The sequence below is a fragment of the Gouania willdenowi genome, chromosome 16, assembly GCF_900634775.1.
Source record: "Gouania willdenowi chromosome 16, fGouWil2.1, whole genome shotgun sequence".
Classification (NCBI taxonomy): domain Eukaryota; kingdom Metazoa; phylum Chordata; class Actinopteri; order Blenniiformes; family Gobiesocidae; genus Gouania; species Gouania willdenowi.
This window is the reverse complement of record NC_041059.1, coordinates 11,173,368-11,186,614: the sequence shown is the minus strand read 5'-3', so window position 1 is coordinate 11,186,614 and position 13,247 is coordinate 11,173,368. Positions and strand designations below refer to the sequence as shown.

At 40.0% G+C, this 13,247-nt stretch overlaps 1 protein-coding gene across 3 annotated transcripts in view; it reads left to right on the top strand.

Moving 5' to 3' along the window:
* The first annotated feature begins 285 nt into the window (after positions 1–285).
* Positions 286–13,247, top strand: part of LOC114477662 (nectin-2) — a 115,958-nt gene continuing 102,996 nt past the window's right edge. The window contains exon 1 of one of the 3 annotated variants that reach the window (XM_028470119.1): positions 286–765. In XM_028470119.1, the coding sequence (XP_028325920.1) occupies positions 678–765 (88 nt within the window). In that variant the 5' untranslated portion in view covers positions 286–677. The remainder of the gene's footprint in view (positions 766–13,247) is intronic. The other 2 variants (XM_028470121.1, XM_028470120.1) reach the window with 2 other exon arrangements.

Here is a 13,247-nt window from a genome sequence, read left to right as displayed (position 1 = left end):
TTTTTTTTTTTTTTTTAAAGAAAATATATTTTGGACTCGAGCTTATCTGATCAGAAGTAAACAATGAACCTACAGAGGTGTTGTTGTTCACAGTGCAGAGCAGATATATTTGTTCTGCGGGAGAAAAGCTTTTGGCTTTGTCAACAAGTGGTTTGGGATCCCCCCCCCCCCCCTTTACATCTAATGCTCCTAATTGTGTTTTTTTTTTTTTTTTTTTTTGGGGGGGGGTTGGACTTGGACTGTGACGCCTCTGAGCCCGATGACATCACCCAACTCACACACAGCCGGTCCGCCGCGCGCTCAGACGCGCAGGAACTAGTTGTTGAAGCGGCCGGAGCGCAGCAGCAGCAGAAGCAGAAGCAGAAGCAGCACCACTTCATTTAATCTGATCACCATCATCCGAGGCGGTTACATTCACCTGTGCGTCTCTGGGAAGAAACCAACAGGATTGTTCAGTAGTTTAAACACACTGGGAGAGCTCAGAGAGAGCCGCACGGTCAGTCTGCGTCGGACTCCCCCCTGCTGCGTTCACAAGCCAACAAGTTTTTTGGTTTTTTTTCTTCTTGTTTCTGCCTGGACTGAGTGTGGTTTCACAAAGGAAGCGGATTCAAGGTTGTTGTTGAGTTTAACAGGGAGACACTGCGTGTCCGGGGTTATATTCATTTAAAGAAACAACCATGGCGAGACATGACGACCGGAATTGGCCTACCTGGACAAAAATGATCGGACTACTGTGCTTGGTCGCATCGATACTCACCGAACACGGTAAGAAATGATCAGTGATGAAGAAAAAGAGTGATCTACAGTACACACAATGCGTCCTACGTCGCTTCTCTGAGCTTGAATAACATTAGGAAGTGAGTGATTCTATGATGTCTACCACCTGTCAGGGCGGTGATAGTCACACAAACCCTGGCAGGTGATTTCTCATCGGGGTTTTTTCACTGTACTTTTTAAAACATGTGCTTTTTTTTCATGCGATTTGATGTGATTTACAGCAATGTGCATGTTTAGTTCCTTACTCGTTCACCACATTCCTCTGACATAAACCAGCTGTTGTTTATCGCTCTTTGACCTGAGTTTCGGTCGGTGCCTCCATAAACGCCATGTTCAGTTTCTCCTAAGGTGTGGCTCAGAGAAACGAGCGCTGTGAGGTGCCTTTAGTTTACTGTGTCCTTGTCACCTGAACCTGAGTCATTCTTTCTGTGTTTTATTTTTCATCTCATCTTTTATTCCCTCATTTCCTCCCACTTAGTCTGATCAGGACCGGCAACACCAAAGAAATGATCACATCATAGAGAATAGTATATATTCAATCATTTCATTCTTCACTTTTAACCTGAAAATGTACTTTTAGCTGTGTTTTTACAAACACAAAACAAACCAAGTTCTTGAAGCCTGAAAAGTTATTTCTTCAATTTGTGATTTTCATTATGCAATGGTTTCAGTTACTCCAACATTTACACATAACAAAGAACAGATTTGTTTCAAGAAAAGGTGACAAACAATAAGGTTAAATAACAAATCAGGTTAGTATTACAGGAAACAAGACGGCGATATCAAGTATAAGGCTGTGTAACTCAAACCACCTCAGTATTAAATATATATGCAGAGAAGCATTCTGTAATAAAAGTCAAATCTGCTGCTCATTCAGTGTTGTTGGTTTCACTTTAACTGGACCCTGTGGTGGACCAGATGAGACCCACATTACTCTTCTTTAACACCCCAGTTAGAGATGTTCCTTGTTTTGTTAGTCTAAACACAGTTTTTGTAAGTATACCTGCTTAGTATATTGGGTCCTTAGATTATTAGTCGCTTGACATCAAGAAGGTTCTGGTAGCATTAAATTTGCATGTTCTGCCTTTTGGTGGCCTTCTACATCCACATACAGAAACGATTATTGATACATCATGAATTTATTATTAGATTATGAATCGATTCTTAAAATTCCAAACATTTATTATTTATGTTTTTCAAACTGTTCTGTAAACCAGGCAAATGCTTTTTTTGGTAATGGGAAGATAATCAGCAATAATCAAGAATCTTATTCATAATTGTTCATTATTGAAAATCAGTTTGTAATTGAATCAAGACTTAATTGCTTAGATTAGAAGCAATTTAGGAAATTTGGCTGACTGAGTCAAATCTTTGATTTAGCCAGTGTTCTACATTTTGTTATTTACTACGTGCAAACTTTGGTTAATGCATGTCACCCCTACCAGTTCTCCTACCAGTGTGAAATGAGAGCGTATGGCTTTAAATCAAACTACTGGCCACACCTCACCTGCCTCCATGGAAACCTGTTACGCATGTGAATTATTTAGGTATTTTCCAGTTCAGCTCAGGTAGCCTGCAGTTACAGTTGAGCAACATACTTGAAAATGAAAGGAACCTATCAATGCATGCAGTTGACCCATCGTCATATGGATATACAGTGTGTGTGTGTGTGTGGTGTGGAACCAGTCCAACATCTCCTGCCTGTCCCCACGGCTATTTGTTTTGTGCTGTATTTAGGGCAGGAATGTAGGACTGGATCTAACATTCCACGCTACAGCTTGCATTTTTAGCGCTGAACAACAATGTGGTTTGATGATTGCACTGTTGTTTTAATCAGGCATAAGCACAGTCCCTCTTTTGACTTATTCATGCCATGGAACCTGTTTTGTCCAATTTCATTTTACAGAACATGGAGTGCTCTTTGGGGAGGGGCAACAAAACCAAAACAAAAGGCTTTACATATTTATAAGTGAGAATAAATGTAAGACTCTGACAATACAAATGCCAAAACATTGTTTAGTTTTTTGTTTGGTTTTTTTCAGTGAAGTCACTTGTCACTGAAACCCCATAACTGCTTTCAGGTAATAGTTGGAGAAAAAAAAAAGCCGACTTTTTGGGGGTTTAAACTGTTCTCTTGTACACTTTGAATTTTTTCAACTTTTTTTTATACACTTTCAAACCTTTGACAGCCACCACTTACCACCTCCTTACATCTGCTGTCCAAGAGCGAGAAATGTAATTCTGGGTAGTTTTTACTTCAATGACTGAGCCAAGCCTTGTTGTAAAAATTCAGTATTCTGCCTGATGGAGTTTTAATTGAATATTAGATTATCTGATATTACCGTCTCTTATTGAGTATCGTTCTAACTTTTTACAATTGCAGGCAGGTGTGCTCAGAGTTAATGCAATGCTACAAGTCTGTAAAAGCCCCCTCCCTCCGAGGGTTTGGGGTCTATAGATGTGGGTCAGAGAAGCTTGGCCCATTACCATGGAGATGTTTTTATTGGAAGAGGAGTGGGCTTATGTGTGGGGGAGTGTTGGTGGGGGGTATGAGGCTCCAACACTATTGTCTTTATGGCTGAGTAAGCTGCATGAGTGCAAGGGGTGTGTGTGTGGCTGGCTGCGTGAGAAACTGGTGAGTAAGTTAGGTAGAGCCTCCGATTATCTGTGATTGCAGGAAATGGATGGAAATGATGGTATTCACTTCCTGTAACAGAAATTGCAAGGTTCTTATTGTTAATTTAATTTATTTACTGTTTATTAAAATAAATTGTACTTTATTTAACAAAAACTAAGCGTAATTTGCAATGTGACACAGAAAATACCATCATGTGCATGTTTTGTGACATTATTGCACATTTACACGCATTATACACATTAGAACCTGTGGGCAAAGTGACTTAAGTTTGGCATTTCTTACGAAATGTTAGTACGAAATATGCTGATATGACTTGAGTTCCTCCTGAAGTGAAAATGGCTATCTGACAAACCCTTACTTTACATGTTTCCTTTACAATTTTCACATTATTTTTCCAACGTAAAATCTGAAAATGTTTTGCACTGCATCATTTTATTGCACTTCTACAGCAAAGAAATATAAGATTGATAATAATTGTTAGCCCAATTAACCTTATCAAGCATTATTGCCACTATTTTGGGAAATTTAGCAGCCAATGATGACATCTAATCAGGGTAAACCAATGAGACGGAAATTGAAAAAATTACTTCTTTTTTTTTTTTTTAACTGACACTATTGAAATGGAAAATTGTAGGCTTTATGCAGGGTCGGGGCCTGGGGGGGGGGCACTTCCAGCTCTTCATAGTAATAATATTTTTTTTCCCTCTACCTCAGAGTATCACAGGAAATCACATTCATATGTGGAGCTACCCTTGATGGCACTCGCCAGTTTTGATGAAACAGGTGGCTATGGGACGGCCTACTGGGTTTTAGCAGAGTTTCAAGATTGGCTAAAAAAACTCAACAGCCAGCGATTAATTGAGACAGTCGACGCCCCGCCTCCCTCTTTTTTCCACCCACCACTCCAAGCGTTTCTTTCCCGCCAACCTGTTCTCTCCCTCCCCCACCTTTGCCGTCCAGTACATACAAGGTCCTTTTTCTCGTCTCTGCATTCTTTCAACTATCTCTAATATTTGTCTGCCTATTTCTTTTGTGTGAGTGACAGCAGTGATTAGAGTATTTAAATGTCATCTCTCTTCATGTCTTCACTCAAGGTTGTGTTGTTTATAAAAGCGAAAACATGTGGACAGACAGGAATATAAATATTAACTTACAATAGTGTGCCACTTATGCTTCAGGATTTCTTGCTTTACTAAAGCCATTGGATTATTACCAGAAAACATTCTTACCTTGTGAAAATATGAGGATTGCAGTTTTCCTCAATTCCTCATGATATTACCATGCCCTCCCACATATACACACTTAGCGTTGACACTCAGTGGCTCTAATGCAGCTATTTTTTTTTTTTTCCCAGTGCTACGTGTGCAGTAGCACAAACTATTAGGTCTAACCACTTGCTTCCACTTGATACGTGAACAGTGTATTTCGTCCAAGCCTTGGTCTATTCATCATCATCCCTGCACTGACATACACTATACACTATCTGAGAGGAGGACTGCCATTGATGGATCATGGGCAGTGTCTTGGGTTTTCCTGATTTGTCATTAACAGAGGAAAAAGGAAGTCATCAATATCTTATTAGTCTCTGTGGGGCATTAGGTTTCACGGCGCTCAATTTGGGTTGTAATTATGACTGTCATAGTTTGTGTTATCAGTATTTAAATGAGCTGTCCTCGTACCTTTGCACTGGCTTTGTAAATGTCAGAAGGATCTTGAAAAGGTCACATGCGTGTTTGCACAGGAAAAAATGTCAAATTTTAATAATCTAGATTCACAAACTTGGGAGCACTTCTTGTGTAAAAGACATATCCATAAACTCATCATGTCTTAGCCCCTAAAGTCACTATTAAAGTTGATTTGAATGAATGAACAGGCTCGAATTGATTGCCTAATAGAGACTTACAACTGATTCACGGTGTGGCAAATGTGCTCTATTAATATTGAATGCGCTGATTGTAAAATGATTGAAAGGAATGTTTGGCATTTCACCAATTCAGCTATTTAATTTTCAAAACACTGGTATTTTATGGTATCCTGTTGATTGGGGGAGTGAAATTAGCTTGGTGGCAATATTAGATAGCTGTGTATGGAAACTTAAAAACCTCTCAACAGACGTCAAACTGGTGAGAAATGGAAGGCTTTGCAATGGATGAATCAAACATTTTATCATGAGGCACTATTCACTAAAAACGCTGTTGCAGAGGAAGTTGGATTAAATTGATTTTCATTAAAAAAAACATCTCATTTAATTTCAGGCATACATATTTTCAACTAATTCACTTTTAGTGGAAATGCTTTGCTGCTCTGCAGACTTCTTATTCCAAATGACCAGAGAACACAAAAGATCCATGAGCTTTATTGTTGACGTGGCAAATATCATTAGAGTGGATGAATGGATCTAAAGGGAGGGAGGTCAATGAGCACGAGTCACTGCGTCTTATTGCATTTTAGGCCAAGTCTTCGACTGAAAACACAAGTGACCACAAACATGGACACACACACACAACAGTTCACATATGCACGTACAGCTGGTGATGAATAAGAGCAGGACCCGTAGGGTGCGCTGGAAGTGGGATGACATTCCAATAATAGGGGGGAAGCGTCACATCTCTGGACGACGGCGTCATCATACATTTTTCTCTTTTTCTACAAGAAGTAAAGTGCATCTTCTCCATCAGCAACCCTGTTATCTTGTACAGACATCTTAGACCGCCCATTACTTTCTACTTCTGTTAATTTAATAGTCTCCTAAAGGAGGCTGTTCCTGCAACTTGAAGTAATGATTGCAGCTTTCGTGCATAAAATAAGTCGATACTACTCATTTGGCGTCGTCAAACATTTCTTCCTGCTGCCCTTTGCCTACATGCACATGCTGGGTAGTTGGTGGGGTGCGAGTAGATTACACTGAGAGCCCCCCACTGGGATGTTTGTGTTTGGCTTCTAGGGTAACCAGATTGCTGGAGTCGGGCCCATCTTAATCAAAGTAAAGTGAGTACGAATGGGAGAGCTGAGGGGTTTCCAAAAACACCGCTGTGCATGTTTGGAAGATATACTTGGCAGAGATTTGGGCTAAATTCCTCTCTCCACAAAATCTGATGCATTGGGTCAGTGATTCCAAATAGTTTTTTGTTAGGTTTACCCCATGGCCTTTTTCATCATACCTTTGTCTATAGATGTGGTTTATTTACAAGACCCTGGCAAGTCATTTTTCCATGTTTATGGAATGTTTTGGGCTTTTTTGCATTTAGAATTTTTTTTTTTTTTTTAAATTGTCTATCAAGAGTATTGTTTTTCACACCTAGTATTTCAAAAATATGATCATAGACTTACTTGGTATTGTATATTCTCATCTGTGAAATAAATGGCTGTGCATGTGTACTGTTGTTTTGGGAATTTCTGCATTTATGAACATCTTCATAGTGCACCATGGTTACAGTTTACTTACTGGAACAGTTTGCTCGAGTGGAGTTGCAAAAGTGTATCATAAGAGCTGTGTCAAAGGGAATGTGGTTTCCTTTATTTTTCAGTCACATGCATTTATTCAACAGTCAACAGGCTTTTTACAAAACGGACATGTTCCTATCCACAGCTCTAACAAGCCGCAGCTGGAACTTAGGGAGATGCAGGTCAAACCTATTTCAGCTCAGCTAATGTGCAGATTGAGCAGCATTTCCAAATTGAGAATCGTTGAAAGCCTGCCAAACTATTTAGAATAAAATCCCACTTATTTAACTAGACTTTGGAGCTCGGTGTCCCTGTGACCCTGATGTAGAAAATTCAGCGTGAAAGGGCAGCGTAGGGAGTGCAGTGAGCTCGGGTAGTGAGCTCGTCGACATTTTCAAATTCCACACCGTAGCATCTTGGCAGAAAGGCTGAAGGAGGCTTTCAAAACACAGCAAGGGAGTGAACCAGCGAGGCCAAGAATTAACAGCTCATTTGTAATTTAGTCGCACCTCTCCTCCCCCCTTCTTTTTCTTTCTCTCCTGAAGCTTTAGACACAAATTTATTAGCCTCCCATCGTAGCCAATAGAGGGCAACTCCTTTTTAAAGCTTTCTCTTCCTGTTATTGTTACCTGGCCTGTACCCTCTTTCTGTCATCTTCCTCTACCTTTTTTTGACATTGTCATAGTGCTTTTTTTTCCTGAAATTCTCTCACGACTCAGCAGATCTCTGTATCCGTGCATGAAGGCCCTTGGCTCTGACCTCCTCAGGGTTTCTACTTAGAGAGTTGCACACAGCGGCTCATTAGCAGTCACCTTAATGTGTCTAAATGTAGTTGGTGAGGTGGAAGGTGGTTTGCGTTATTGATCCGCTATCGAATTGCGGATGATGCAGCGCCCTTATGTGATATTGAAAGCGTTTAGGGTCGCTCAGTTGACGCGTCAGCATCGTAAAACATCTCCTTCTCCCTTCCCCAGCTAATCCGTCTCTGTCCCCCCACCCCCACACTTAACTGTAACTTGTCTTTTGGGTTTTGCAGCTTCAATCCCCTTTGTGCCTCTCTTCCATGTATATGTGTTAGAGGCGACAGAACCACTTGTCATTTGTGCACCTTCACACGTTTGCTATTAATACATACAATACAGTAAAGGCATGCTGCATCTTCATCACATCTGACTTTGACAAGGTCATGTCCAATTCACACTTATCAGAGGCAGTGGACAGGCTGGCTACTGGATGAAATTGAATTTGGTGTGACACGGTCTTGTCGGGAGCAAGCGAGAGTCATGCTCTTCAGAAATCTGGTGCCGACCAGCTGCTTTAAATTTGAGTTTGCATTTCCTGTGATCTGAAGACATCACAGCAAAGATTAGAATAACACGCTGCAATGTGGTGAATATGTAACCAGAATGAAACAGGCAGAAGCAAAAATGCTTATATGCCCGACATAAATGATAAAATTCAAGTTATCTTTTCCAATAATACAAAAGAAATGCAAGCATTCAACAAGTAAATTAGATTTGCCTTTTTCAAATTAATGCAAAAAAATAAATATTATATGTACTTTCTTTTATATTCAACATTTAACAAAGAACGCAAACGTATTTCTAATGGTTCACATAATTCTCTAAAATATATTGTGACATTTTCTTTCTCTATCAACAGTATTCCACAATTTAACTGGAAGAACAGACAGACATCTTCATTTAACTTCTAATCTTGCTTTTGGTCAAATAAACATAAATGGATCTCTTAGGCTGTATTTGCTGGTCTGTAATGAGAAGTATTTTTGAACGCCTTCTGGAAGAGCATTTATTTTTGCTTTGAACATTATCTGTGTTATTTTATAATACACAATATATTTATCTTGTGAACCACCCTAACGCACTGCCAGGTTTATTCTACTTTATGAAAGCTTGAATGCTAGTTTCTTATGTTATTAGTATCTTGCATGTTTTTACCAGTAGAGCATATGTTTCCTAGTTAAAGTCTTGGGTTTGAACGGTAACAATAAGAGCCTGAGTGTTGGAGCCCAAAATGGCTGAAACGTTTAAATTGTCCCCTGAAGCAGAACCAGGACACTAAAGTCAAATGAAGGCATCAGGTTTATTCACTTATCAGCCCTGGTTTTTGCCAGCTGGGGGTGGCAGGTTTTGTTTGTTGTGGCTCCTCTGGGAGAGCTTGTCCTCCTTCATTGAAGTGAATTGGCTTATTCATCTGCTCAACTGATTGCCCTCTCTCTAATGGGCCCTCTTACATTTGTGCTTTTGAATCCCTTTTTCCTTAACTCATCCTTTCCTTGTTCTCCTTTCTGTCTCTTTGTGTTTACATCTTCTCCTAATGCACAGACTTCCCTCTTGCTGTAATTTGGTCCACATAATTGATCCATCTGCTCAGTAAACCGCTGTCTCTGTATCTCTTTTCCTCCCCTCATCCTGTTTTCCAGCGCCACCCTCCTTCCCTTTGGTTTACTCCTTGGTCATCTATCCCTCCTTTCTTTTTCAGTAATTGGACTGTCTGTTACATCCACTTACACTCCACTCTTCTTCCTTGCTGTGGCTTTTCTCTTCAGTCGGTCCCGATGTCCAATTCCCCACTTGTCTCCTCCACCTATGTCGGCCGCACAGTTTCTCCTTAAGCCTATCGAAACTTCTTTAGGTACTTTGGCTCCCTTGAGATTCTTGCTCTACTTTCCTCTTTCTTTAAAACTTCCCCATTTCACCCTACAGACATTTATATTATAGACAGCTGTACATTTCTACAACTCTCAATTCATCATCTTTTTCCTTAACACTCTAAGTTCTCCCTCCCTTGTGCACTAGTCTCAAACCTTTTTTTTTTTTTTTTGGTGGTCGAGAATTCTCTACTCCCCCCTGGTAGGCATATTTTGAAGGTTAAATTGCTCTGACATGTTTTGGAGTGGTGCCCCACCCTACTCCTTTATTTGCCATGGTTGTCGTCATCTCCATTACCGACACACACACGCTGAGCACAAACACATGGAGACAATTCCATGCTGAGGGATGTTGGGCTGATTTGATGGTTGAATCACTTAGTGTACATAGGACAGGAAAGAAGTGACGGAACGAAACAGAGTCGGAAAGTGAGCTGAGCAAGTATCTGAGACAGAATACAAACGGATGCAGAATTTGATTTTATTTCAGCGGAACCAACCTGTCGTGCAGTGACGAGGATCAGGATGACGGTGTCCACTCCCCTGCTGCCATATCTTGTCACATACGCTCCTCTATTGCAGGCAATAGGACGCTAGTAATAAATCTTGATGAAATTTCCCCTTCGTTCTTTCAGGTTTATTTGACATTTCTTACTAGGATTTTTTCCCCCCATTTAGCATAATTACATCGAACTGTATGAAAATATAAGCCGACCCTGAAAAGTGAGAACAACTGCACTGGTTCACCATGTCCCTGTATTATATGCTATTTGCTGTTTGCTGTCTGCTTTGATTTGTTGTGTTGCTGAAAGCCCACTGCATCACAGAAGTCCTTTGAAACATTGTTACTTAACCTCTTAATCTTATAATCCTATACCATAACTACTGTATCAATAGTATGAGGATTATACTTCACAAGTAGGGTATGTTTAAAGTCTCTCTCTGCAGTGTAATCCCGGCTGTTGGTTTTTATTAGTGTTATATTTTTGTCATTTGTGCGAATAACAGTCCGGTATATTTCAACAATTAATGGTTAAAAAAATCCACAGTATGTGGTGGCGGTTTCTTAATTAACTTTAATTATTGATTGTATCGCTGTTTCAATCTGTTGAGGTTGAAGGTTAGATTTAAGTTTCGCTTTCTGGTTAAATGAGATTGGGTCACTTTTTAAAAATACATTCAGCCTATTTTTGGTACTTTGCATTCAAAGATTATTGTAATTGTGATAACTATACATGCTAGGCATTCAGCCAGCCATTTCACTGTTAAAAATATTGTGGAAAACAGAATTTTCTACCCTACCATGTAAGTGATGGGTTAGTCCTTATCATTTAGCTATTTTTAATTCAGAAAGTGAAGTCCAGCATTCCACATATTATCGCAAGATTTTTCACAATATTGGATATTTCTATCTCCTTGCTATGCATTAAACCACACATTTATGGTAAGAAATACCGTCTCAGTACTACTACTACTAATAATTATTTCAAAGCATGCATGTGAGGGGAGATTCCGTGTCATAAACACTTTTTTGGGAAGTACATTTTGCTTTTGTTTCAACTTTCAATTCGTTTTTGGTAATCAGTTTCCTGTCAGTGTTGCATTGTGTGTTCTTCCCCCGTATGATAAGCATTTATCTTTGACATGGTTTTCTTGTTTAACAAGATGGTGTGATGACTTTTCATTGAGTTGTATTCCCCGGTCTTGTTGCACAAAAACAGAGTATGGACTGTAAATACAGTAAGCGTATTGGCCAGTCTCTAGTTCTCAACATTTTAAAGCAAAATTTGCAAGCGTTTATCCTTCAATTCAAATCATGTAAGCTGAGAAATATACATGACCATTGGGTCGTAACTCTTTATTGGGAATAGAGAAGTATCCCACGTTCTGTACATGCTCTTCCCCAGACAGTGGACATGTCCTTTTGGGGTTTAAAGTTTGTTTTTAGTGTAGGCAACTGGCCCCTGCTTGACTGAATGATACAAAAAAACAGAGCTTCCATTGTTCTCTGCTGAGTTAAAGGACCCTCGTTCTCCTCCTGCTCCCTCCCGTTGGACCCCTTCCTCCTCCATTCCCTATAATCCAGGTGAATTGTGGGAGGCTACTGAAAAAGACTGTGTATTGTTCTTATCTTTCCTCTCTTTGCACCACACCTGTATCGTTGGACAGCCTGTCTTTGAGTAGTGTCCCTAGGGTGAAGTGGCCGTGTAACAGGAGATGACTGGGTGGCTCTTTTTGAAATCGGAGCTGATGGAAGGGCATTTTGTGTCGTGTGGATGGACCACTGCCTTTTTAAAACATATTTGTCTGTCCTTTTATTTGTTTGCAAAATGTCACAGACATGATATGGGTATTTGAACATGTGTGTCTCGTACACCTGCTTGTTATTTGGATGGCTGTAGTGTTCTGTTTTCATTTCTCTGTTGCTTCAGAAAGAGATGTTAGAGTACCCTGAGTAGTCAAGGAGCCCCTCTTAACTGTGTGTTCACTCCCTCAGGTTGCAGTGAGCTGTCTCCTGAATCCAACCTCTTTCTAAAAGCTTTTAAAGGAAACACTTTAACCACTTGCTTCTGTCCTTTCTTCACTCCATCCACATTCACTTTTTTTTTTTTTTTTTACAACAAGCTTGCGGCGGATTTGTGCCTCAGTGATTCATGAATTTTTCTCCGGCATTACACGATCACGAAGGGTGCAGGAATAAGTGTGTGTCGAGTGTATAGAAGGTCTGAGCAACATAAGAGGGCTGCATGTTGAGTGTATGCATGGGCGGGTGTAGGTGAGGAAGGAAATCTGCTGTGAAGTCACAGTTGTACACATTGAAAAAGACAAAGCCCGGAGAATATGGAGGCTGAGGTGAAGAAAAGATGATTATTTTTTATTTTTTGCAAGTGTAAACTACTACAAGTGTTCTAACTTACTCTGGTTCAAAATAAAAGTCCCCCAAGCTCTGCAATAACAACTTTCTCTTGTTCGTTTCTGTATTTCATCATTCTTTTCCCTCGACCGTCTCCCTCTCCATTACATGCTTTACCTCTGACATAGAAATGCTTTATCTGACATAGATTATTAATGTCTTTTTTTTTTTTTGACTCCATGCTTTCGTCTGATTTTCCTGTCTACATTCTTACACAAATACTTGTCGTCTTTTTGCTAGTCGGTTATCCTCTGTTCCAGTTTCTTTCATTCTCATTCTTTTCTCCTGACTCTCGGCCTCCTATTCTTCCCTTCCTCACCTTACTGCAGTTTATTGTGCTTTTTCTTCCTGTCTCTCATCCTCTTATTTATTTTCTTTGTTGCCCGTACGATTCAAAGCATTTCCTTCTCCTTTCAGAACTTGGTTTGTCCTACTTGTCCCAGCTTTGATTGTCCTTCCTGATTTCTGCATGCGCTTCCACCTCCCTCAAATTTTCTATTGTATCTCTAAACACAGATGTATAGGGGGTCAGCAGGATAGAATGATGAATATCAAAAGGCCATGGGTGAGGGGATGATGCTGTTTTAAGATTAGGAAAGTCCAGGACTCTGCTAGAATGGGCGATTTGCATTCAACATTCATAGCAAAGTGTTCAAAACCGACAGGAAAAACCTAGACAGTTACAAGAGCCGCTTGTTTTTGATGCATTCTAACTGGAATCATACATCTGATTTGTAGCTTGCAAAAATGGTAAACAAGCAAATCATATCTTATCCCTGCTACATCTGTCTCAAATGAGTGTG